This window comes from Rhea pennata, chromosome 1, assembly GCF_028389875.1.
Source record: "Rhea pennata isolate bPtePen1 chromosome 1, bPtePen1.pri, whole genome shotgun sequence".
Classification (NCBI taxonomy): Eukaryota; Metazoa; Chordata; class Aves; order Rheiformes; family Rheidae; genus Rhea; species Rhea pennata.
In genome coordinates, this window is record NC_084663.1 from 212,217,231 (window position 1) to 212,242,398 (window position 25,168).

Here is a 25,168-nt window from a genome sequence, read left to right on the forward strand (position 1 = left end):
TTTGGGCAATAGTCCACTGTGATCTGGTGAGAGGATGGGAGGCTGTGCCACTAGCTGAGCTCTGGAGTGAGCATAGGATTATGGAACAGACTTGCATTTTGGATTTGTAGGCTAAAACTACCCTCCTGAGGCAAAGCAAGCAGTTTTGGCTCAAAGCCACCTTTCTGTGTTTTCAACTGGATCTTTATGAGGAGCTCCTGCCAGCCACTCAGCAAACCAGGCTCTTTACACCTATAGCCAAGATAGCCTGGAGCTGACTGTAGGGACTTTGCTCCCTCTTGGCCGTGCTAGGTTGCTTCCACAAAATGCACTGCGTGTCCTTGTGTAAGCTCTTTGGTCTAACTTAGCTTTAGTTTGATTCTCAGAGTAAGCTGTAAATCCTGCTGCTGTCTCCTTAGCCTTTTAACTAGCTGGTGCTAAGCACTAGGGCCTGTGGTGTGGTAGATTTCTGCTACTGCAGTGAAAGCTGTGAAACTTTAGCTTTTAAAGGCAACTTCCATTTTTATCTTTTTTTTATTAATGTTTTGTGTAAATAGACAATAGAATATCCTGCATCATTGCCTGTATCGTGGTAATGCTGGGACTGCCTGATTTTAAAGGGTCTCTCTTTGTGCTAGGCATTAGAGCAATGCAGAGCAAAACAGTTCCTTCTACTGACAGTTGAAATTTGGTAGTGCTGTTTGGCTGTGGTTCCTTAGCATCCACAGATACGATCTCTGCACTCCACCAGAAAGATGTTGTCAGTGCAGACTAGTCTAGGAAGGAGATGGTTAGAAAAGTTCTGCTCCCAGTTTTGCCTCCAGCTTGCTGTGTGTGATTTGTTCAAGGTCTATTTGATGCGCCCTTCCGTAGAAAATAGTCACATAGCTGGAGTTCTTATACCTTCTCTCAAAATCAGCTTCACTGACATTTACACCGTGATTGGGTGGTTTTAATGGCTCTCTCTCATGCAGTATATGATTTCTGGTATCTAACACACCTGAACATTTCTTTTAGTGAAGAGCACTGAAAGGTTGTCCTCTGTCCAAACTCTGACTTTCAAAAGCTGGTAGAAACTGAAGAACTGAGGCTGTAGGGTTCAAATTTGGTAGAAACCCACCATTGGAGCAGATGAAAAGAAAGGGGAACAGTGTGGAGACACTGGGATATGGGGAAAAAAAGTAGCAATGGCATAAATCTCTTATGAAACATGGGGAAAAAGCGAAAGCAGTACACTTGGATTTGTAAATCATGCTAATATTTAGCTAGTCTGATGTCTTTGCCTATGTAAGGCAGAAGTTGCCTAAGAGGTTACATATGTTATCCTGATTGGGGGCTAATAGCTGTGTTATGATGTGTAATTGCTGATATCACTCTTCAAGCTCACACTTGGTAATTTTAACTAGTTAACTTTTAGTGTCCTGTCTGTTCCAGGAAAATGGCTACATGCATATTCATACCCCCATAATTACATCAAATGACTGTGAAGGTGCTGGGGAACTCTTTCAAATTGAGGTAAGTTGGGTTGGGTAGAGTTTGTTTTGGTTTTTGCTTGCAGAGCAGTTCTGGAGTCATTGAAGGTTAGAGGAAGCATTTGTCTTTGTAAAGACTTTCCTTTATGTAGTTCCGTGATTGTTTTTTAATATAGTACTTCTTTGTCTAAATTAATAACTGAGACAGAGCTAAAGAGATACATTACCTTTTTGGTGTTGTTTTGTGTGTTAATCATCACTTTTTGTACTGATGAGGGTTTTCTGTCCCTGATGCTGTGGAAAAGTTTACAAAGAATAACAGAGGAACATGGAACATCTTAATATAACAGAAAGAACTGATCATAAGAGCCCAAGAGATGGGATGAGACATTAGGGATTGTCTGCTATGCACAAATACTTCCTAGTATTGACATGGAGAATATAATTTACCTAGTTTCTCCTTTCTCCTCCTTTGAACCATGAGATAACTCATTAGAAGAAAATCAGCAATTCTTTTAAAACTGCTTTTCACCAGTGTATATATTCTTCCCTAAAAGCTACTCTTATTGTATTTAGGAATTCTTCACACTAATATTGCCAGCTCTCCTTCCGCCAACCTACTGCCACAGTCTGTCAGTTATTACTAGCACAAAGCTGTAACATCTCTGGTAGAAACCTTCTGTGTAACTTGAGTACAGCTATAACCGTTGAGATCTTCCCCACACATTTCTGATGATTCCTAACCCGTGCATCCATGAGTCATGAGAAATTTCATTTGCCGTTTATACTTAAACATTTGAAATGTACTCTTCTGCCTCAAATGGTTACATCTATTGCCACTTATGCTCATTGGCTCCAGCCTTGCTGGTGAATCATCTAGAAGTGCAAGAAAAATTGCTGAAGCAGCAGTTATTTGCCATGGGTCACATCTTCCACTGCCTGCACAGCCTCATGACAGAAAACCTCCATGTACTGGTTCTTCAGGATCTCAAGGTCTAACTTGTGCTCCCAGTAAATCCTTTCCAGACCAGTCCAGAACAGGACATGTGGCTCAGCTTTTTGCTTGTTAGGACAATAGAGTTGATTAGCTAAACTAAATCGTTCCTGCTGAATTGAGATCTCTTAACGCTACCAAAGGTTCACTCCAGGCTGTTGCATGCAAATTAAGATGTGAAAACAAGTGACACTTAATGATGAAAACATTATACAGTTTGCAGCTGTACAGTATATTACGTCTTTGGTACAGATTGTATCCACTTGAAAGCTGTAAAGGATGTAGGACTACAGCGTAGGTGGCTTGTAGTAACAGAAGCACTGATGCAAATGTTGATTGAGGTGGTAAAAGTGCGAGGCTGAAACTTCTATAAGCTGGATCTTAACTAAGTGCGTGGTTTAGGGCAATCTCTTAATCTTGCTCCAGTGTGATTGCTTATGTGTGAAATGATGCCTGTTGTGGGGAAGCATGGTGACAGCTGTGCTTGAAAGGTGCAGAGTAAGTGTCGAGTCATAGCTCATTAGATGGTCTGTGCTGCAAAGAAAGGACTTCAGAAATGTATTTGCTGTTGGGAAGTGGGAAATTCTGTGATACCCTGTTTCCTTTTGGAGCAGCAGTCATCATCTGGCCTAATTTAGTGGGGACTTGATTTTGTTTCTTCAAACCTCTGCTCAGAATTGGTCTTGACTAACAGAGCCACCACCACTTTCTATCCTGCCACTGTTCCATTCACTCCACTGGAACAGTGTGACTGTGTCTTGGAAGTGGAAATCTGCAGGAAATTAAGCCTTCCTTGGGCCACAGACATGCTGCTCTCAGGTAAAAATCAGAGTAACAGTGTTCTTGCTGTAGTCACATCAAAACCTGTATATGATTCTAATCAAATGAAACATCAACACATTTCCAAACTTCTCCATTACATCACTCTTAAACCAGCCCTAAATTCATTACTTTCACAGAGCAAGGAGAATGTGAATTACTGTTCTTATATTTGAGCAGTAGCCAAGTGTTATCGTGATAGGAAAGTGACCTGCAAAGTAGATTGTTTAATTTTAAAAATACGTGAATCCTGGTTTTATAGTTTCAAAACTAATCCTCCAGTTGTGACCAGAACAAAAATTATTGTCGTCTTGCTCCTGAACTTTTGATATCTGCTACATGATGTATCTATATCTGTAGCTTGAGGTGTATGAAGCTGATAATCTCGCCAGTTTAGCTTTCCTGCTGCTGGTGGAGAAAGTTGAAAACTTTGGATCAATAGTCTTTATGGCCCTAATAGAGGCTGTATTTAGCTCCACTATCAACTCATGTCTTTTAATAGCTGGCTAGCAATTTTAACCCTTTAATGTCTAGTTGTTGTTCAGACCTGTGCATTCTTTAGATATGCTGTAAAATGAAGGGAAGAGGAATCTTTTACATGAGACGTGAAGAGATAGGAAAATAGTATTTTAAATTAAAAGGGAAAGGCCTTCTAATGGCACATGGTCCTTTTTTCCTAGACCTCTTAATCCAGTAGGATTTGTATTTGTTTATATGTCCAGCTTCCTCATTATCTTTGTTTGGTTTTGTGAGTACTGATTAGTCTGTGCATAGTTTGGTTGGGATTTTCTCATACTAGGACTTGGGACAGGAATGGGGGGGAATCCCTTTTCCCTCTCCTAGGCAAATCAGTTAGGAAAATATTTTAAAAATAAATAACCTAACAATAAATCAAGCTAAAAAGAGGGTAGTAAGCTGAGGAGAGGGAAGGAGGGGAAAAATACCAACTTGCAGGTTTGTGCACATCAGACTAACTTTTGGTGGAACCACAGGCAGGAGGTCCTCTTGCATGCAATGTGTTCTTTAAAATGAGCTCACTGAAAACACCAAAAAAGCTTTGAACATTCAAAGCTGGATTTTAGTAGACTGCAAAGTAGGACAAGGTAACTCTTGAACTGGAGAGAAGGGTGAGATGGCTCCTTACATTTTAATTTAATCTGAGAATAATTCCTCTGCCTCAGCTCTTTGAGCTCCTCAGGGCAGATCCTTTCCTCACAGTTTTTTCACATGGTGACTTTGGCTTTTTGCAGCAATCTTACGCAGTCCCTTTCTGGGGACTCCTCATAGGGAATTCTCCTCTCTCTCACATTTGTAGTTTGGCTGCATGTCTGCTGCCTACTGTTTTCAGTATCCTCCTGCTCGGTCTGTTGTGTTGAAGGCTCCCTGCTTTCTGGCTCTCTTGCTCCACCTTCTCTTCTTTGTATCCTTGCAAGTTTCCATACTGGACTGTCCTCAGTGGCTGTGAAGAAGGCGCAGTCTCCTTTACTCTCCCAGAGCGTCTTCCTGACCCAGTGCACATCAGCCGGTGCAAAGCCCAAGGCAACCACCTTCACTACCATGCAGTTGTAGCCTTTCAACAAAACTCAATATGCAGCAACTGAGAAAGCACAACGGCTGTATCAGCATTCACAGCTCTTTAAAACAGATCTCACATGTGTTTTATATTGCCTTTATTGCCATGCAGGTATTGTTCTTTTCTAATATGTATCTGGAGATGATGGTATGTGTGGTTTTTTGTTGTTCGTTTTGCCATATGCTCACAGGAATGAATGTGAAAGTTTCTAGGTCCATGATGAATGCAGGGCCATGGTTTAACACAATAGTATTAGTGCCTGTCCAGTGTTTCCCCTTTAGAGATGCGTTATGGTCTGGAAGCAGCCAGTGGCTAGGATACCGGGACTTCAGAAAGCTTTTCGGCAGAGATGGGAATAGGCTGGGACTTGGCTGAGGGGAGGCTTGCTCTCTCTGTTTCTTAACTCCCACTTTCTGTTTGTTTCTACCTGCTGTATCCCTGTCCCTAGTTCTGTTCCATATTTATAAGATGTTTCTCTCCACAGAACCAGCTGCAATTGCCCAATATCCCACTGAACATTTTCATTGCCCAGTATTGTCCAGCTTTCCAGAATTAGGACTGGAATTGCAAGGAGGTCTTTTTGGAAGTGAAGTTTTGTATCATTTGTCTAAAATGAAAAACTAAGTCGTGTTTTAGTATAGGACATCACAGAGGGCAGATCTGTATTAAAGTTCTGGTACTGTGAAGCTTCAGCAGCATAATGTCACGGGCCTGTATTAGCATTTGAGCAGTGATTTTCAAGTCTTCTCTGATCTCTTCATGCATTTGGCTTGCATGGAGTGAAAGGCAAAATCAAACAGTTTACACTTCCCTGAAGCTAATTGCCCAAAGCAAAAAGTTAATACAAGACTAACATCAAAGGGAATAATTTTAAGTGAAATCATTAGACATTTGAGGAGAAGGAGAATGAAACAGGTACTAAATCCAGTTATTCTTGTATTTAGAACGAGAATAAAAAGCCTTTGATGTTGACTTTCAATCCTGGCATGTTCAGCGTGTGTTTACTCTTAAGATGCTAAGATGATGTTTTGGAAAGATTCCTCCTCTGCCCCCTGTAACTCAGGCAGTTTTACGCTAGACAGTGCAGGGAACTTGAAAGCAAACAAAATATTTCCCCTTACCCTGTATCAAGTAGATATTTTTGGATTTGCAAGTGGAAGAACAGTCCAAGTGAAATAAAAACACCACAATGTTATTACTACATTTGCTCGTCCAGGATGTGAAAAACAATCTCACTCTGTGTCAGCAGCAGAGGTATAGCATTATTTGCTGCTTTTAATTTGGCTTCTATCATTTAGTACACATGGTTGCATATAATAAAGAAGCAGGCTTGATCCAAAGGGTTAAACATGAATCTGCATCACAGATGCCTGAGAATGTTGGCTTGTTTCTGTGTTCGGATGTGTGAAATGGAGGAGGAACCACCTCTAGAGAGTTTGTCAGTATTTCCATATGTGAAATAGGTAGTTGCTAATTACAGGATACTGCCTTGCTGAAGTGGTCCCTCCTGCTCCTGAAGGAAGAGAGAGCCATTTCATCTTCCCTGCGTGGCAGGTGGATTAATTTTGCTGCTCACAACATTCCTTCATCAAGCTTTGTGTCAAGTAGGCAGCTGAGGAGGAAGTGATCAGGATGGTGATAAGGGGATAAAGTTTTGTCTGAATTTTGCTACATTTACGCTGCACCTTCCGTTAGGACCAGCCTGTCAGCTCCTTGCAATGCACAGTTGCAGCTCAGGATCTGAGCGGTCTCTGTCAAACTGGTTGCAGGTTTTGAAGAGTCCAGTTATGCTTTAGTCTTCCAGTCATCCTCCAGTCATTGCTGTTGTCTCTATTTTCTCTTTGCCTCACTGAGATTACATCTGATTTGGAGAATGAAAAATTACATAAAGTCGTATAAATAAACCAAACTCCAGCTCCTGGAGACAGCTGTATCCTGTTTGTGGATGCGGGGGGAAGTTTTGAGATTTCGTGGCTGATTTTTTTTCTGTTCTTTTCCTGCTTCCAGTCCGTCTCTTTCTTCTTGTTTAATTGTTGCATCCTACAGGATTAGGTGGGATTTTTCACTTGAGGAAATAGGAGTGTAGCTGAACTGAACCTCCAATAGGAGAAACCAAGTGTAGAGTAATAGCTCTTCTCTTTAGAGTTTTGGCCATGGCCCTCTGCTGTGGTATGGGGATGTTTGCATGTTTGTTCATATCCTTATTGTTCTTGGTTTTATTTGTACTCTGGTTTTATTTGAAGAAAACAGTAGGAACCTGATTCTGCATCCTTTTTTTTTCTTTTAAACCTGCAAAACTGATGAAAGAAAGGAAGCAGTCCTAGGGTTGCAGCCATGGATTGTCACAGTTCCATTGATCTCCATGGAGCAAGGCAGGCTCACTCTTTTCTTCAGTGTGCTGTTGGGAAGAGATAAACTGTCTCACGATCTGTTTTATCTTTGTGATGAGCAGCAGAGCTTTTTTAAAAACAAAAGCAGCACTTTCCTACTCATTGAGAAAATTGGCAGTCCCAACCTCCCCAGGACAAAGCAGGCTGAGGACCAGGCTGGCTAGAGGCAGTGGAGTAGTTAGCAGAGCTAGCAACGCTTAGGGTAATTCCTGGACGCTGTGTTTTTTTAAAATGGCTATTTCAAACTTATCTCAGAAGGAAGTGGATGTAGATTGACCAAATTTCAAAATAGCTTTTAAGCTTTTTTCTTTCTCCTGAAACTTTGGCCCTTCCAAAGCTTAGGGATAACATTGAAATGCTGAAACAATATCTCATTTGTTTTTGCTTTTAAAAATGCTGAAGTGCAGTCCATTCAGATGACTCTTAATTGTGGAGGTGTTTTAGTTCTTGGTTTATGTCTCTACATTAAAAAACAATTAATTAAAAATTATAACGCTGCTTTAATAGGATTTTCAGACCATTTTTTATCATCTAATACTGAGCTTCTGAAGTTTTCCAATATGTGTAGTATTTTTATGCTTAAAATATCTAGTGACCTGAAAAATATGCAAAAACTGAAAGGAAACATCATTTGTTTTTCAGTGCTTATAGTGTAAGCTGTGATGTTTCCAACTCTGTATTGTCTCAGTTCTGTTTTTTAAAAAATGAATAACAATGAAGTCCTGAGAGGATATTCCATTTCTTTTTTTTTTTTCTTTCTTATTTCTGTTGGTCTTTGTGCAATGGAAACAAATTTGCCCATGAAAGGAAAATAACACTGTTTTAAAAACTCTTTATTAGAAGCTAGTGCACTTGACATGTGGAAAATACTCCTCCGCTTTCTCATCAGACCTGAAATTGAATTTTGAAGGCAATGCTGCGTGAAGCTTTGAACTTCCGAATAATAGAAATTCTTTACTCCCTCCCCTATCCTCCTTGATCTTTGTAGGAAAGAGTCAAAAATCACTACTTATATTTGGAGACTGGGTTGATACGCTGTCATCTTTCCTTTGCATGTTGCAGGGCAAATTGTTCCTCAACAGACATTTCAGAGAGGCTTTCATTTTGTATGTCTGCATTTCCTGAAAGCATGGTATGTGGTTTGTGTACCTGCTCGTGTGTGTGAGTGTGTAAATCGGGGCATTTCCTCTGCTACCCTGCGAAACCAGAATTAGAGACTGCTCCTAGAAAATCTGGACTTCTGCCTCTTTTAGTTGTTCTCATCCATGCTTGTAAAACGGTGCCTGTGTCCTTCCTGATGCTTTATTTTGCATTTTAGCTTCTCTCTTTGTACAACACCCCTTTCTAATTTAGCTTGTCTATGCTTAAATGTGTAAATTACATGATTCTGTGCTCTGAGTAAGATTCAGAGCTCCTGACTTCTCACCTGCCAAGTTGAGAAGTGAAGAGCCACATGCTTTTAGCTTTCTGAATGGCCTGTCTGCTGTCCTCTTTGGTCAGACAATCAAACTCCACGAAGCTCTGTCAGTTTAACCAGTTACTTCTCTTCAGCTGAACTGATACAACTGATTGTCAGGGATCTGATTTACAGTCTCCATTAGTTTGAGCAACAGCTGAAGCAACTGCACGTCCTTTCTCTGTTCTGGCACGTCCAGGCTTTGCTGGTGACACTGGTGGTAGATGCCACAGTTTACCAACTTGTTCTGATACCTAGAGCCTATATCCTCATAGGTCACTGAAAAAGGAGGTGTAAGCTCTGGCTTTTCCCATGTAGCATAGGGCTTTTCACTGTGCAGCCACATTAAAACACCTCCACAATTAAGACTCGACTGAATGGACTGCACTTCAGACCCTAAGAAAGGGAAGTTCCCGGGAGTGTTTTACCTTGTGAGTTTTTAATGTGTTTTGCTTGAATTTGTTTGCTAACGTGCTCTAAAACCACCTGACTGAAGATGGGGAGCATTGTGTTAAGACCTTCCATGTTGTTGGATTCTGTCTCAGTGGTGTTTGGATTGAATCTCATGGAATTTCTTGAGGGGTAGAGGGAGGGAAAATAAGCAGGAGCTGTGCTCTTTAATCAAATGCTGATAGTCTGATTTGTACCTTTTTTTCTCCCCCACCCAGACATCAAATGAAGCAAGGGAATCTGCAGAAAAGAACCATTTCTTTGATGTGCCTGCCTTCCTGACAGTCTCTGGCCAGCTCCATTTGGAAGTCATGGCAGGGTGAGCAAGATGAGAATTTTTTGGTTGATCTGTGGGGTCTTCTCTGTTAGTGATTTTGCCCTACTGGTAACCATTAGGTATCTGGCACACATGCACTAAAATTGAACAGCACTGGTGGGAGAGTCCCATTTAGCCAGGAGAAAGTCAGACTTTTTTTGAATTATGGTCTGTGAACCAGTTTTAAATACTAGTAATCTCCCTCTGCTTGCCAGAGATTGGGAATGTGGGATTAAGACTGAAGACAGTATTTGACTGGGAATGACTGTGTGATTGTTACTAAAAACTGTCGTACTGTAAATGTCATTTTTCTTGTTGTTCATATATGCCATGTCTCAGTGAGAAGTTTTTTCTTTTCCACTTTACCTGTTGCATTCCTTTACTCTCCTTGTCCTTTCTTCCCACTCTTCCTTTCCTGTGTCCTTCTGTCTTCCTGTTGTATTCCTTCCTTGGCCAATTCTCATACCTCCTGTTTTCATGGCTTTTACACTTGATGATTTGTTCATTCCAGCTGCTGAAGTGATCCTAGGCAAATAGTTAATGTTGATGCTAATAGAAAAATTATCCTTAAGCTTTAGTGGTAATGTTTCACTGAGATTGTTAGGGGTGAAAGTGTCGCAGTCTCAGAACCACTGTTCTCTTTGATTAGTACATTTGATGCTAATCTGCACTGAGTTTTCACAATAAATTAATTAAATCAATACATTAAACAGATGGAGTTCAGTTAGCAGTCACTTAACTGAAGGCATAGTTTCCTGAGGACTTACTGTGGGTTCTCTTCAGATGTGGTACTCGAGTCAAATTGCTGTCTACCAGTTGAATTGCTGGTAAAGCCTATCAGAGATCAGTTCTCAGGCAAGTAGCACTGGATCAATTTGCCTCTTGCCAGGGGGGTTCTTCATACTCCTCCAGGGTATACAAGCCTCCTTTTGAAGTGATCGGTTATCATCTGGTACAAATGTCCTAAAGATGAGAGGGTTAAAACCCTAGCTTTAGAAAATGCAGTAAGAAGTTGAAAGACCTGCCTTTTCATGTGGACTCCAATGAACATTTCTAATAGTCTTAGTGCAAGTTGCTGTGCATGCCTCAAACACAATAATAAATATTTAGCTGCTTTTCTTTAATCATTGCTGTGAAGTTTAATTGTTTGTTGGTAAATAGGTACAGTGAAATTGTAGCTCTGTTTGAAGGGGAAGCTTTGCCTTCGAATCAAAAGGTGTGACGTTCTACAGAAATTTGTTTTCTGCCTGGCTTGTTCTTTCTGAGAAATGGTGTCTTTTCTCAGACCACCTAGACAGCCTTGGACAGCTGAGACCATGCTAAGCTCAATGGGTCAAGCTAATGTTTCTTGATAGGCAGGATGTTTTTGACATACTCTCATGTGGTGCCCTGGCAGCTACGACAGAAGCACAGATCATTTGGCAGCCAAAGACTGACACATCTTCTCAGACATTAGCTGCAAGAAGTTAATGAGCAAAAGGTTTGTTTAACTGTAGGGATGACAAGAGTTTTTGCATCCCTCTGGGAAGATGGTGTGGCACGTGTTTGTATGTATAAGACTTAATTGACTTTCATGCCTTGTGACCTTTATTGAAGGATGTAATTCCACAAATCAAGTAAGTCCAAAGAAAAAGTATGGATTGCAATGATTAACTTGAAATACAGTCTTACTCTGGTACATTGCTCTACTCCCTTTAAATTGTGCCTGCTCTGGGATTGAGTGGAAGGCTGAACTGGATATATACAGGACCTTTCAGCTAAAAAATCTTCCAGTGATATCACTCAGGTGCACTGTGTTCCCTCAGAGTAGGTAAAAAAGCAATGCTCTTCAGCATGTAGTACATCGTATTACATTTTCATGCTCCTATTTTACAATAGCATGTTGTTCTTTCAGGCATTTTAGATGGACCTAGTGTCATCTAGATTTAGATTAGCTATATTTATCCACAGTGGGGCATAGCTGTTCTGTGAACCTGCTCCTTTTTAAGTTTTATTTAAGCGCGATGAGTTTTTGAGGCCTAGAGCTGAAGTGCTGTTGAATGGCTTCAGTCTTCAAAAATAGATTAAGTGAAAAGCTCTCCTGGATGCAGAAGCACCAGACTGATTAATCACAGCTGAATTAAGGTATTAACCCTTAAGATACTGCAAGGCTTTTATTTGTGGTTTCCTGTACAGAGCCTAGCAAGTTGGGCCTTGGAATAGGACTCCTACATGATCAGATAATGTAAGTACCTGATAGTAATCAGAACTGCTTGCAAATGAATGTGTTCTACTGATATTTTCAAAGTAGCCAGCTCCCCAAAATGGAAAGTTTTGGTCTACACAGTAAATGAAACAGCCAAAACAAAAGTTGTGTTTTGGTTTTGATCACGTGAAATTAACCTGTTCTCTCCCTTCTGTTTTAGCCAGACTAAATTTTTCATGCCCAGACAAGGAACTATTCTTCAAAAGTTTCTATTAACTTTTATAAATACTTTGATTTGCTGCATTTTCAAGGCTTTCAGAAACAACTGATTCCTGAGAACCTGGGTAGAGACCAAGGTAAAAGATACTTGGGAGGGCTTTCTGCATTGAGTCTGGGCCCACAACCAGCTGTCCCTTGCTGCAGGAAATGAGAGTTCAGAGACAGACCCCACACAAGTCCATTAGAAAACAGGGATGGAGTAGGCTAGTTGAGAGACAGGAATTTGTTCAGAGATTTTATCTAGTTGGAGGACAGAATGACAACTAGGTAGACAGTCATGTCTGTTTGAAGTTAGCTTTTAGTTTAGAGAGCTGATGATCAGACTCCAAACTGTGGTTGAAGAGTGTGGGCAGGGGAGGTGCGAGGCAGACTTAACAGATCTGTCTGGACCCAAGTTTTCTGTTTTTCTTGCTGAGAGTTCATTTGCAGTCCACAGGGTGTTACTGTTACTATTGTGTCTGAGTGGCTGTGTGTTGTCCAGAACTGAAGGCTATATTTTGTGACAGAGCTGCTTGCTACTGTTTCTAATAACGGAAGTGAAGTAGCCTCTTAAGGCTTGGGAGTTTCTACCCTTTTTTCTCTGCATGGAAAAAGGGGAAAAGGATTGTTCCCACATTTATTGACTATCTACTGTGCTATGTATGCCTATTATCGAAGGCAGGGTCAGAGAAGTTCATCCTGTCTCTCAATATGACATGAACGGCCTAGTTGGCACAACTTCTCATTTCATCATACTTCATCTTTGCAGTGACGGCATCTAGGTTGGCTGCCCTGTGTGTCTGAATCATTGGCAACTGCTATAAATCTCCAGAGTGTTTAAGGTCTCCAGAAAGGTCTTTATTCAGTAATTTAGCTAAATCTCAGATGAGCTAGTAACTGGTAGAAGTAGAAGAAGTTTGTAGGTCTCTATGCATCCTGATAATTGGTTTTAAATATCATTTATTTGCTGTGAAGTCCCCACTCCTTGTGGATTTTCTTTATCCCATGATCCTCCTGTGAGGATAAGGACCCCTTTGGGGACCTGAAGTCAGCTGGAGGGTCTGTGACAGCTGATGATTCAGAGGCACACTGTAGTCAGACAAAAACAGTTGTTGCCAAGAAGTACAGCTCATTTGATTCATTTATTTTTCTCCTTTCACCCATCTGCACTTCCCATAAGCTCTACCTGCATCTCGCCTTTCAGTTGTTGGTCTAATAATAATCAATTTAAAATATTGCATTGTTTTTTTATTATTCTTTTTTATTTTATTCCCCCCCTTCCCCTTTTCTCATGCCACATACAGTCTGTTCTGCCTTTTGCATCATGAGCTTGACTGAAACTGCTCTTTCTAAAAGCTCCTTAAATCTTGGAATAAGTGCTTTCTCTTCTCCTTCCCTACTCTCCCTAGCTCTACTTCTGCTCTTATCAGTCCCTCAAATTTTTCCTCTCTTGTCCATCTTGCTTTCTCTTGGAGTTCCCAGCAAATGGGAAAAAGGCTTAGGGGCAACTTAATAGCAGCCTTTTAATGCATACAAAATTATCAAGAAGACAGACCCAGACTCTCCACAGTGACAAAAGGCAGAGGACAAGGGGCATAAATTGAAATAACAGAGGTTCTAAGTGGATGTAAGGAAAAAATTTTCACTAAGGAGACAGTTGAGCATTGGAACAGGTTGCGTCTCCATCTTTGGAGGTTTTCCAGATGCAATTGGACAAAGCCCTAAGCAACCTGGTCTGATCTCATTGCTAACCTTGCTTGGAGTAGGAGGTCAGATTGGAGATCTCCCAAGGTCCCATCCAGCCTGAATTATTCTGTAATTCTAAACTCATTCTTGGCTTCATTCTCATTTTCCTTTTCACCAGTTCATCCACAAGACTATCTTTATGAATCACCTCCCTAGTTTGCGCTCAGTTCAGTGGCTCTCCCCAGGACCTGTATTTTTCTGCGTAAACTAAAATCTCTGCCTTTCACACTGACATCTGCCTGTGAATGTCTAGCTATCAAACTTGATGTAGTTGAAACATAATTAATCCTACTCTCATCTCCTTAAGCACATCCATCTGTTTTTTCAGCCATCATGGATTTCTCTACTGTTTTGCCTATTCTCAATATTCTCTGCAATCCTGCAACTGGCTCTTTTGTTGCAGAGAGATTCTGAAAAGTGTGACTCAACTAAACCATTTAGCTGAGTTTGCAGAGAGCTGAAAGCACCAAAATTCATGTTCATTTCAGGAGATACTAAATGACACTGATTTTGTTTTTAAAATGCTGGTATTTCACTGCTCTGGGCTGGAAAGAAGAAAGGGAGAGAGTTATTCTGGTTTGGTGTTCAAGAAGACAGTGCAGAATTGAAAAGAAATGTATTTGAGGCCTTCTTCCATAAAAGATGCTTTGCTTTTGGGAGTCTGGAAAATGCCACCTTAAAATTGGGTTGCAAAATGACTTGCTAATGATGAAACAAATTGCATTGTCTTCGAGCAGGTATTTGATCTACATTGTAGAAATTTAAATACTTTTGAATGCAGCTGCAGAAATGATGTCTGGTTGTATAGGATTCCTGTTGCTAAGAATTAACAAATGTGAGTGTAATTATTTATCTTGGATTCCTTAAAAAAAAAAAAAGACATTTTTTTCAAGACATTTGTTTGAGTGTGACTCACAACACCAGACTTATAATTAGCATGCTAACTTCCATTAATTAGACTGACACTTAATTGGAGCTATAAAAAGCAACTGTGGCGTGTCTGTTTTTAATCAATTACTGCATGCTTCAGTCTGGTTCATGATTGCTGCAGTGATTGCTAACGACTTTATGTTACTGGGAGGCAGAATACATGAGGTTTGTAGTTAGAAGCCTGAGCTGAGGGTCGGTTGGGTGGTCAAAGCTTTACTGTCTGAGTAAATATGTTGTTGGTCCGCTCCACGTTTTGGGGATAGGGAAGCAAGTAATTCCCGTGTGAGAAACGCAAGGAGTGTGGTGAAACTCTCTGTGGTTCAGCCATGTCCCTGAGATCCCGGCATATGCCCCAAGAATTGGCTCCGCTATGAGACATTAAGGCAGGCAGCTAGTTCCCTGTTTGCTTCCACAGCTTTTCTTAAAGTGAGTTTACAAATCCAACAGCAATATATGTGCTGGATTTCTTCAAAGACTTACAGTTGTTGCACACAGAGTAGAATATGGATACATGTCATAGCTGAAAAGTGTTGCCCGTAATATAGCTTTAAATATTTTCTTTTGTGTGTGTGTGTGTTTAGGACAGTTATTTACTTTCTCTAGTTACCCTAGAATTTGAGGTCCTGGAGATTTTAAAGAGCTACAAATAAATTTTGAAATGTGTCCCGAACCATGACTGACTCTATGCAGTAATGCACCCACAGATGTAGTTTCTGGCTTGGATTTCATGTTCACATAGTTACTAGAGCCAGTGTCCGTCTGAAAAAAATGTATTTTTTTTTTTAAGAAGGAAAAATTAAAAATCTGTAAAGCTATTATAAAGCAGTTTGTGGAGAACACATGTTTTTTCCACTCTGAAAGAGAAAAGATTTAACACAATTACTTTTTTTTTCCTTTCTGCTTGTACATTTTTATGGCTTAATGTAGGAGTCACTGCAATGATTAAGTTCTGAAAGAGATCTTTGCTCCCTGTTTTATTTATATCTTTGAAACATTTTGTATCATTCCTTTGTGGAAGGTCTCTGTTAGCTGGGGCATGGGAAATGGTTATTTGAATAAATGCCTACTACTGTGGCGGCTTCTATCAGCCCAGCTTGAGTTATCGTTGCTAATCTGTAGTTTTATTGACTTCAATTAGAACTAATAATACCAAAACTAGGACAAGACGAGACTTCACTGAGAAAAAAAAGTACAGTGGAGTTGCGTGAAGACCAGGCTGAGAGATCTTTGAGCCTGGAACAGAAGTGATAGCTTTTAACTCACATTTTCTTTGTGTGTCTATTTTCTCCTGTTTTTCTGCCATCTGTAAACTAGCAATATGGGGAGGAGAAGACTGAGGGGGGATCTTCTCAATGTATACAAGTACCTGAAGGGAGGGTGTCAAGGGGACGGGGATGAACTTTTTTCAGTTGTCCCGTGTGACAGGACAAGAGGCAATGGGCAGAAACTGAAGCACAGGAAGTTCCACCTGAACGTGAGGGGGGATTTCTTCCCTGTGAGAATGACGGAGCCCTGGACCAGGTTGCCCAGAGAGGTTGTGGAGTCTCCTTCTCTGGAGATCTTCAAGGCCCACCTGGATGCAACCCTGTCTACCATGCTGTAGGTGACCCTGCTTGAGCAGGGGGGTTGGGCTAGATGATCTCCAGAGGTCCCTTCCAAGCTTACTGATTCTATGGTTCTATGAATATAACCCCTAGGTCTGTTATGAGGCTTAATAAAGCATGGAGTGTTTTGCCAAGTAGTTGCAGAATATGGATCACGTTGCTGCTGTTTAGTTACTCAGGCAGATTTTTAGCAAGGAAGTGTAGATGGCTTGGAGAGGACTCTCATCCCACCTTCTCCATTAGTCATAGAATCGGTAAGGTTGGAAGGGACCTCTAGAGATCATCTAGGCCAACCTCCCCGCTCAGCAGGGTCACCTAGAGCATGGTAAACACGGTTGCATCCAAGCAGGCCTTGAAGATCTCCAGACAAGGAGACTCCCCAACCTCTCGGGGCAACATGGTCCAGTGCTCCATCACTCTCACAGGGAAGAAATTCTCCCTCACGGTCAGGTGGAACTTCCTGTGCTTCAATTTCTGCCCATTGCCTCTTGTCCTGTCACACGGGACAACTGGAAAGAGCTTGTCCCCGTCCCCTTGACACCCGCCCTTCAGCTACTTGTACACATTGAGAAGATTCCCCTCTCAGGCTTCTCTTCCCCACGCTGAACAGGCCCAGCTCTCGCAGCCGTTCCTCGTAGGGCAGGTGCTCCAGCCCTCTGATCATCTTTGTAGCCCTACGCTGGACTCTCTCCACTAGCTCCATGTGTGTCTTGTCCTGGGGGGCCCAGAACTGGACACAGGACTCGAGATGAGGCCTCCCCAGGGCTGAGGAGAGGGACAGGATCACCTCCCTCCACCTGCTGCCAACAGTCTTCCTAAGGCACCCCAGGAGACCATTGGTGTTCTTGGCCACAAGGGCACATTGCCAGCTCATGATCAACTTGTCATCCACCAGCACTCCCAGGTCCTTCTCTGCAGAGCTGCTCTCCACAAGGTCAGCCCTCAGCCTGGGCTGGTGCCTGGGGTTATTTTTCCCTAGGTGCAGGACTCTGCACTTGCCCTTGTTGAACCTCAGGAGGTTCCTCTCCGCCCAGCTCTCTAGCCTGTCCAGGTCTCTGAATTGCAGCACAGCCCTTGGGTGTGTCAGCCACTCCTCCCAGCTTGGGATCATCCACAAACTTGCTGAGGAGGCACTCTGTCCCCTCATCCAGGTCATTGATGAAAAAGTTGAACGGGATGGGACCCAGTACTGAGCCCTGAGGAACACCACTAGCCACAGGTCTCCAAGTGGACTCCACACCACTGATGACCACCCTCTGAGCTCTGCCTTTCAGCCAGTTCTCAATCCACCTCGCTGTCCACTTGTCTAACCCACACTTGCTGAGCTTCTCTAGGATGTTATGGGAGACAGTGTCAAAAGCCTTGCTGAAGTCAAGGTACACAACGTCCACAGCTCTGCCCTCATCTACCCAGCCAGTCCTTACAGGAGCCCATGCTAAGGACCCGGGGGTGGGAGAGCCAGCCCTGGAGCACAGCGGGAGGGTGCTGCCACCCCAGGGTGCAGGGCTCTGCCCGTCAGCAGCCACACCACGAGAAACTGCTCCCTTGTTTCAGTTCAGTCTGGCAAGGGTGGAAGTTTGGCACTTCCCCGTCTCTGTCTGGGAACTTAGACAGTAGGGTGTTTTTTATTTTTATTTATGTATTTATTTTTGGCTGCCTACAGAAGGAAGTGCAGTCGCATCTTGTCGCAGCATGAATTGAAACTGTAGCACTCAGCATCTCAGCTCTGCCACTCGGACCTAAACCTCACATACTGCTGTAAGAGCCCTGTGTTGCTGCGATGCAGCGTTTCACATCTGTCATTTCTCAGAAGGCAAATGGAAGTGGTATGCTCTGCGAGGAATCTCTTAAAATTCATTTTTTTTTTCCTTTTTCTGGATAAAAATCAGTCTATCTCCTGTTTCCTGTTTCCTTTTTCTTTTTTTCTTTTCTTTTCTTTTTTTTTTTTGCTTTTTCAACAAAAACATTTTTAGTGTGCAAAACCCAAACCATCAAACAATAGTAATGGTAATACTATTTTAACATGGAGAAAACGTGACATATTTTTTTTAATTTGTTCGAAAAACAAGTGTTTCGTCCAACTCTGAGGTTTCCTGAGGTTTCATTTTAACATAGTCTGCCCACCTCCAGGAAGTAAAATGTTCTCTATCTTTTCCAAGCTGCTGAGCGGCCATACCTCGCCTACGGCATTTGGAGAACTGGGTTTCAGCTCCTCCAAAAATTGGGCCCTGGAGGCATCATATCAGTAGGTTTGAATGTGTTCTCTGTGTGCATGTGGTTTCTTGTGTCGGGCAAGGACATCTTTCAAGATACAAGTTTCTGCATCCCTGAAATGCAGTTGTCCTTGGGTCAACAGCTGAGGCAGGTGGTGTGATGTCTCAGCTCCTGACCATGGAACAAAGTCTTCAGGTTATTTATGTGGAGCAGACAGGCCCTCTAGAAGACCTGCAGAATGAATCTGGTTGTTTCAGAACAGAGCAGAGTTAAATAAGATGGCTTATTGTAGTAATTTCTTCCCTTCCCAAGGGGAAGGACCATGTGGCTGGCAAAGCTAAGCTCCTGGTGTAGGATCACTTTGCTCTCCTCGCCTCCTCCTCTGCTGATGCCATGCATTGCCTCGCTCTTGCCTTTGAAACCATTGTTTCTAGGTTTTCTTCTGACCTAACTCTTCAAGCATGTGGTGCTGGTAGATGACTGTGAGAGGGAACATACCGTGTTGAAGGATCACATGCTGAATTCATTTAGGGTGGCCAAAGATAACAATCAGCTCCAACTTGGATCACTTACCAGCTTAACTCTTTGCAGCAGACCTCTTCAGAGCAACTGTTCCTTTTCTGTTTATGCAGGCACCTGTAGTATTTCAGGATGAGAATGAGGGCACAGTACAAACCAAAGAGCTGCATTTATGTGTGTGGTTCGGTGCTAGCCCTGAATCACATCGACTGGCTTCTTTCTCCAGCTGTGTTGCTAACGTGTTGTGACCTTGCTTTAGGCTGTAGGCTGACTATGCAGGAATTGCATCTTCTTGATTAATAGCCTTGTTCAGGGTTATATCCCCATGGTTCAACAGCACAAGCAAGTCTTTATTACCTCTGGTAGTAGCATGGAGTCCTGGCTTGCTGAATAAGAGCGCAGTCCTTTTCCTGGCTTGAGAACCGTCAGTGCAATTAATTTATATTTGAATTGCAGTGTAAAAATTGCCAGAAAGGCAGAGACAGTCAGACCTACGAGTATTGCATGGGTTTAATTAAAAGGGTGATCTTGAGCAGCTTTGGGCATAGATGCTTTATACTTCTCTATTGGGTTTTTATCTCCACCTTAATAATTAATTGTTAATGAGTTTGAATGAAATGAGCTTTTGTTCCGTATGGGGTAATGCTCTCAAAGGGGAGAGGTAACTGGTTTTGAAGAGTGTTTTAGTAGCCTGTAAAATAGGGGTGGAAAAGGGCACCTTTTCCTCCTTTCCTGGATATTCTTAGGCTGGAGATCACAAATGCAGCACGTGAAGAATGAGCCTTGACCAACGATCTTTATTTTCAGTGCGGAGGACAGCTGTGATCCAGCAATGCGTGCGAGCCCTCCTATCTGCTCTTGAAGGGATTCTCCCAGGCCTATTTCTAGAAGGTGACTAAGCTGGGTTGGGGCAAGCAACCTCAGCATTTTACAGGGCTAGGCCCTAACTGTTGCAACATTTCAGCATGTCAGAGGGAATGCTGTGGATATTATGTTGGCCTCCAAGTTCAGTTCTCAGATTTCCCCAGAGAACTAGGTAGAACAAAATACAGGCTCAGAAAGGCAGCAATTAATGAAACGACTCTGTGCCTCCTTTTGCTGCCGACCCCAGGAGCAAAAGGGGTTGCAGGAGCGCAATTGGGCTTGCTGTCCAGAGCTCAGATCTGGAGATGGCTGACTGCAAAGGGACTCATTTCAAAGCCCCCCTTGTATTCTTTGGTAGCGCACGTTAGGACAGTGTGACAGACATTGCTGCCCTGCCTGTAATGGCTAAGGGAAAGAGCTCATCAGATTGTTTTTTTTTTCTTCTCCTGTATGTATGCTTTTGATGGAGATAAGGAATTAGCAGTATGGATTTTTGAAACACGCTTGAGTGCCCACAAATTCCAACCGGTCTGGGTATATTTGGAGACTAAGCCAGCATTTTCAAGTTATTTTTAAATGTTGAAAGTCTTACAAAGGTCTAGGAATATAAATGATTAATTATTTGCATCACAGAGCATAGGAGTCACTGCCCTGGACTAAGGCTCCATTGTACCGAATGCTCACACAACAAAATGACTGGTTTTACCCTCACAACCATGAAATTGGAGCAGATTCAGCTCTGGTCGCTCTGTTTTCTAATATATTGGTAATTGCTCAGTATGATACAGCAGTGTATCAAATCACAGATATGTTTTTTAATGGCAGATGAAGTGCAAATAAAGGTCAGGCTTGTATAACATCTATTTGTTTAATGCCTTGAATGTCAGAGTACAGTAAACACGGTATGAATGCCTGGATGAAAAATAATTACTCAGGCATAGAGTAGATAACATTGACTGTATGTATCTTTACTATGTTTTTCTATTATGTCAAAGCCTCTGATCAGTGCTGCATTACCATTAACAGATGACTTGCTTTTACTGCCCTCCTTTGATCACTTTGCCAGCATGATGTCTGGCTGGTTTCCCTTTGCCAAGGTCCCAGGATTCTGATGAATTTGTGTCTTATCTTTTTTCCTTTAAAATCAGCCTGAGAAATTAAGGATTCCTCCCTTTACCCTGGATGAGGTGGGTTTTCTGCTCCACCTTCCCACACACACACTTTTTTTCTCCTCCCCTCCAAGAGGTAGGAAGTCAGATTCGATATGGACTTTTACAAAGCGCTCATCCCTGCTGCACCTTGCGATAATCTGTCAAGTGGCAGGCCCGGTGGTTTCTTTTGTACTCATACATGGTGCTCAGGGTATATGTTAGAGAAGATTCGTTCCAGCTGGATACCTGGAACTGAGCAAAGACTAAAATCAGTGCCTGTGAGACTTGTTCTGCCTTGCCTTGCCTCTCCTGAAGGTCTGTCCCTGGCAGAGAGAAGCTTTATTCTTGCAGCACACACAGAATTCAGCCATGACAGTGAAATGCTTGACCATGCTTGCAGTCTTGAAGTAACAGATAATATTTTTTTAGCTTGTTTTTGTTTTCTTTCAGTTTTTTTAGATATCTTGCAGCCACTGAGCCCCTTGGAAGATAAGTACCTAGACATCACACTTAGGCTGACATTCAGTAGGGAATAAGTATAGTTCAAAGTGTTCATAGCAGCCTGTGTTGCTGGCGACTGTGTAATCTGCCACAGTATCTTATACTTACTGAAGTGTAAGTGCTAGTGCCTGGACAGACGTTGAAAACGTGCCTTGCTGAAGCCAGACTGCTGCTTTGTGGGAGGGAGATCTCCTGCCCACCAGCTGGTGTCACACATTAGTTTTAAGTGTTGCATTTTGAGAGCTCCATGTCAGGGAGAAGTTGGAGACCTGCACATCAAACCGAATGGTTTTGGGTGTGTTCTTCTGCATTTGCAAGCTCTTCAGAATATTTTTGTCTACTGTCCAGTCCTGGTCTAGTCACAAATTGAACTTTTGGCTAAGCTGATTTATTTAGGAAGAATTTGTTCTTTAACTGAAGAGCCCCAAACTGAAATAGTTTAGCAAAAGACTGAAACCCTGGCGCAGGTGGCTGGAGGGCTTGCAGCTCCTGTTTCCTAACACAAACCAGCATTTCTGTCCTCTGAAGTGCCATGGCAAAGAAGTTTTTGACCAGTTCTGCCTTAAACATTAAACAATTTTGAGTGAGTGACTCATTGTTTCATATTTGTTGTTTGTATTGCTATAGCAGTCGAGACTCTTAAGCTCTGAATCCAAGACCTTGTTGTGCCAGGTGCTGTAAGAGCATGAAAAAAGAACAAAAAGACCTTATGAGGAAGAACACGAATTTCTCTGTAACCCAACAACAGATGGCTGCAGATAGGGGAGCACAAGGATCTAATGAGATAATACTGACCTGTGCAGTGAACAACAGTCGTCATACATCAGTTATCTAAACATTGCTGAGGTTTTTATAGACTCTATTACAAAGGACATTTTGAAGGAGGATGATTAAGTGATGGCAGAAGCTTACAGCAACATCCCATCAAGCCACGAAGGCAGCACAAGGAGAAGACACATGCCAAAAATGCTGCTTGATGAAAGGTGTTTGCTGCAAAATCCAGCAAATGAGCAGCAGAGGTTAGCAGCAAAGGTGCTGTGATCATGTGTGAGAGGGTACAAGGTACAGGAACAAAAGGCTTTGAAAGTAAAGACAGAAAATGTGTTTGGGTGAGCAGGGAAAGCAGAGCCACTCGGGAAAAGATTCCTACAAACTGTGTATTTCTGTTAGAGCTTTTTTTCTAGTGTATTTACTGCTAGCAACTCAACGAAGATGAAACTGCTGCTTCTTTAGTTCATAACCTTTAGTAGTCATGTGGCATTAAGGAATAGATGAGTGAACCAGAATGTGTGTGTTCCTTTATTTGTAGCACAAACGCCTCCCTAAAGGACAGAGGAAAAATATAACTTTTGGTAGCAGAATTACTCTGTGCAGAAACTCCAGCAAACTTCCTTTTTTGGCTGTAAGATTACAAGATGCGAGTTAAATGACAACACCAGCAGTTTTGCTCGCATCTTTTCGTGAGTATTAAATTGAGCTTAATCTCCATCAGGTTCTTTCTTGTGCCTGCTGCCTACTGCTAGGCAGCAGGTTGATGATGTACTGAAGGGAGCAGCTGCCCAGTCCATGGGTTTTCTGAAACAGCTCTCTTTGTCCACAGTCATGGTTTATCTCCCCTGCAGTGTGGGAGGAGACACAGCTATCACGGCATCTGTTCTGGAAGTTCTCCCTGACAGTAGGATATCCAGGAGCCTTGCACTCGTAGCCTGCAATATAAAAGGTTTTGCATGGAATGCAGCTTCACCGTGGTAGAAATAAAACTTTAAAGGTTGATGCTGTTTACTGAGAAGGATTTTTTGTGAAGGAAGTGAGGAATCAAGAAAGTTCTTATATCCTGTGTAATGTGGCTTGATGTGAGTGCAGAACAAGAGAATATATTTAAACAGATTCCCTGTAAGATTGCTGGAAAGATAGTTTCACAAAAGGAAGTGTATTGGTTGCTTCTGCATAAGATGTTATCCCAAATCCATTCTCTGTAATAGCGACCCATTTATTTGGAGCCTTGTTAGTTGTGTGTAAAGAGCCAAGTCCAGGCACTTTCAGCAATAAACTTTAGTCTTGCCACTAGAGGGGGATTGCAAGCCGTACTCCATACATCCATCCTGCTGGACTTCACCAGCATCTTCGTAGTGCTAGTATGAATCCAAGAGTACCAGGTGTGGGACCTTTTCAGGCACATGAGGCTCTGGGGTATTACAGCACCTATCAACATCGGATCTGCAGCCAGAAAAATGTGATGTGGATGAGGGCAGTCTGGCTGTCCTGACTGTTGTGACATCCCAGTGCTCATCCTCTTTTGCAGAATGTTATTTTTTTATTCCCAGATTGTCACAAAAAGTGTCCCGAGCATAAATAATGTTCAGTGAAAGCTGCACAAGCTCTGTGCAGCCTCTCCAAGTCATGGAGGCGTATGAAGAGCCCTTCTTCTCACCCCAATGAGGGAATGTGACAATGGCAGCCTACGCAGCAGTGCCATTACACTGATCAAAGATCAAGTGGAAATGTGTGCGTTTCTAGATCCTGGGAGAAAAATGAGTTTGTGGATAGCGGGTTTAGTATAGAGGACTCATTTGTGTGCTGGGCCTGGCTGCATTGCTTGACCTACCTGTTTCTTGTCGCCCTGCAGGGCCTTTACTCGCGTGTTCACCTTTGGCCCAACGTTTCGAGCTGAGAACTCCCAGAGTCGCAGGCACCTAGCCGAATTTTATATGGTAGAGGCCGAACTGTCCTTTACTGAAAGCCTCCAGGACATCATGCAGGTGGGTATCTCCAAATGTGTACATGGAACCAGCATGAAAACTTCCTCCCTTAGCTGTGCTACCTGCCCTCAACTGAGGCTGCAGTTCCTCTTACTTTCTGTGATCCTGGTTGGGAACACAGGGACTTCCCAAGGATCAGGGTTCACTCAGCAGAGCAGAGGCTTCAGAGGAGATTTGGGAGGGAAGGGATAGGAACGCAACTGTAGTCTGAACTGCTCTGCAGCCTTGCCAGGAGATGTATAAATGTGTATGGTACGTTGACTGGTGCTAACGAGTGGCGCTCTCCCCTTCAACACCTTTCCAGTATATCTGAGTAGTGTTTGTGTAATGGGTCCCTCAGTGCGCTCTGTAAAGCGCTCCTTTAAATCTACATGGAAATCTAAAGTAGAAACAGCAGTTCCTGGCAGACACTATTCAGCATGGCTCTAGTAGAAGGCTAAAATGCTTACAGTCATCTGTTGATTATCCAGGGTTGACGTCTTGGTTGCAGGTTAACCAGATGAGGGATGCTAAGCATCTTACTATGCTCAGCATGAGGCAGCTTGTGCCCAGTAGGACTTGTGAGTAAACATCCACATGCACTCTCATACATCGGTTAAGCTCTTTGGAGAACTGTTGTAGAAATATCCTAAAAAGACCAGAGGCCCTACCTACACCAGTATAAAATAATGTCCACGGAGTGATTTCTGCAGGCTGAGTTATATGCAGTTTGCAGGATTGGAGTAGTCTAGTTGACGTGGCCTGACATCAAAGATGACATATCCTGTCTCTTGTGTGACAATGCTGTTTTTGCACTTATTTTTGGACATCTGCAAGGCGTTGGGCTGTGTGGGCTGAGCTATTAGAAATCTTTGCCCTCTATTAATAATATCTTGATCTTTCTTTTCTCTCTCATTTTCTCAAAAACACCTTTGTGTATTGTTAAACTATGTCTATGGTGTGATCTATGCCTTAACTTCCTGAGCCCCCATTTCTCTAAACAATCAGG

At 42.4% G+C, this 25,168-nt stretch overlaps 1 protein-coding gene across 4 annotated transcripts in view; it reads left to right on the forward strand.

Annotated features, from left to right (window-relative positions):
- NARS2 (asparaginyl-tRNA synthetase 2, mitochondrial) overlaps positions 1 to 25,168 on the forward strand; it is a 55,999-nt gene that overhangs the window by 6,343 nt on the left and 24,488 nt on the right. For all 4 annotated transcript variants that reach the window (XM_062567396.1, XM_062567399.1, XM_062567398.1 and 1 more), the window contains 3 exons: positions 1,414 to 1,494; positions 9,352 to 9,452; positions 24,048 to 24,180. In XM_062567396.1, coding sequence (XP_062423380.1) covers positions 1,414 to 1,494; positions 9,352 to 9,452; positions 24,048 to 24,180 — 315 coding nt within the window. The remainder of the gene's footprint in view (positions 1 to 1,413; positions 1,495 to 9,351; positions 9,453 to 24,047; positions 24,181 to 25,168) is intronic.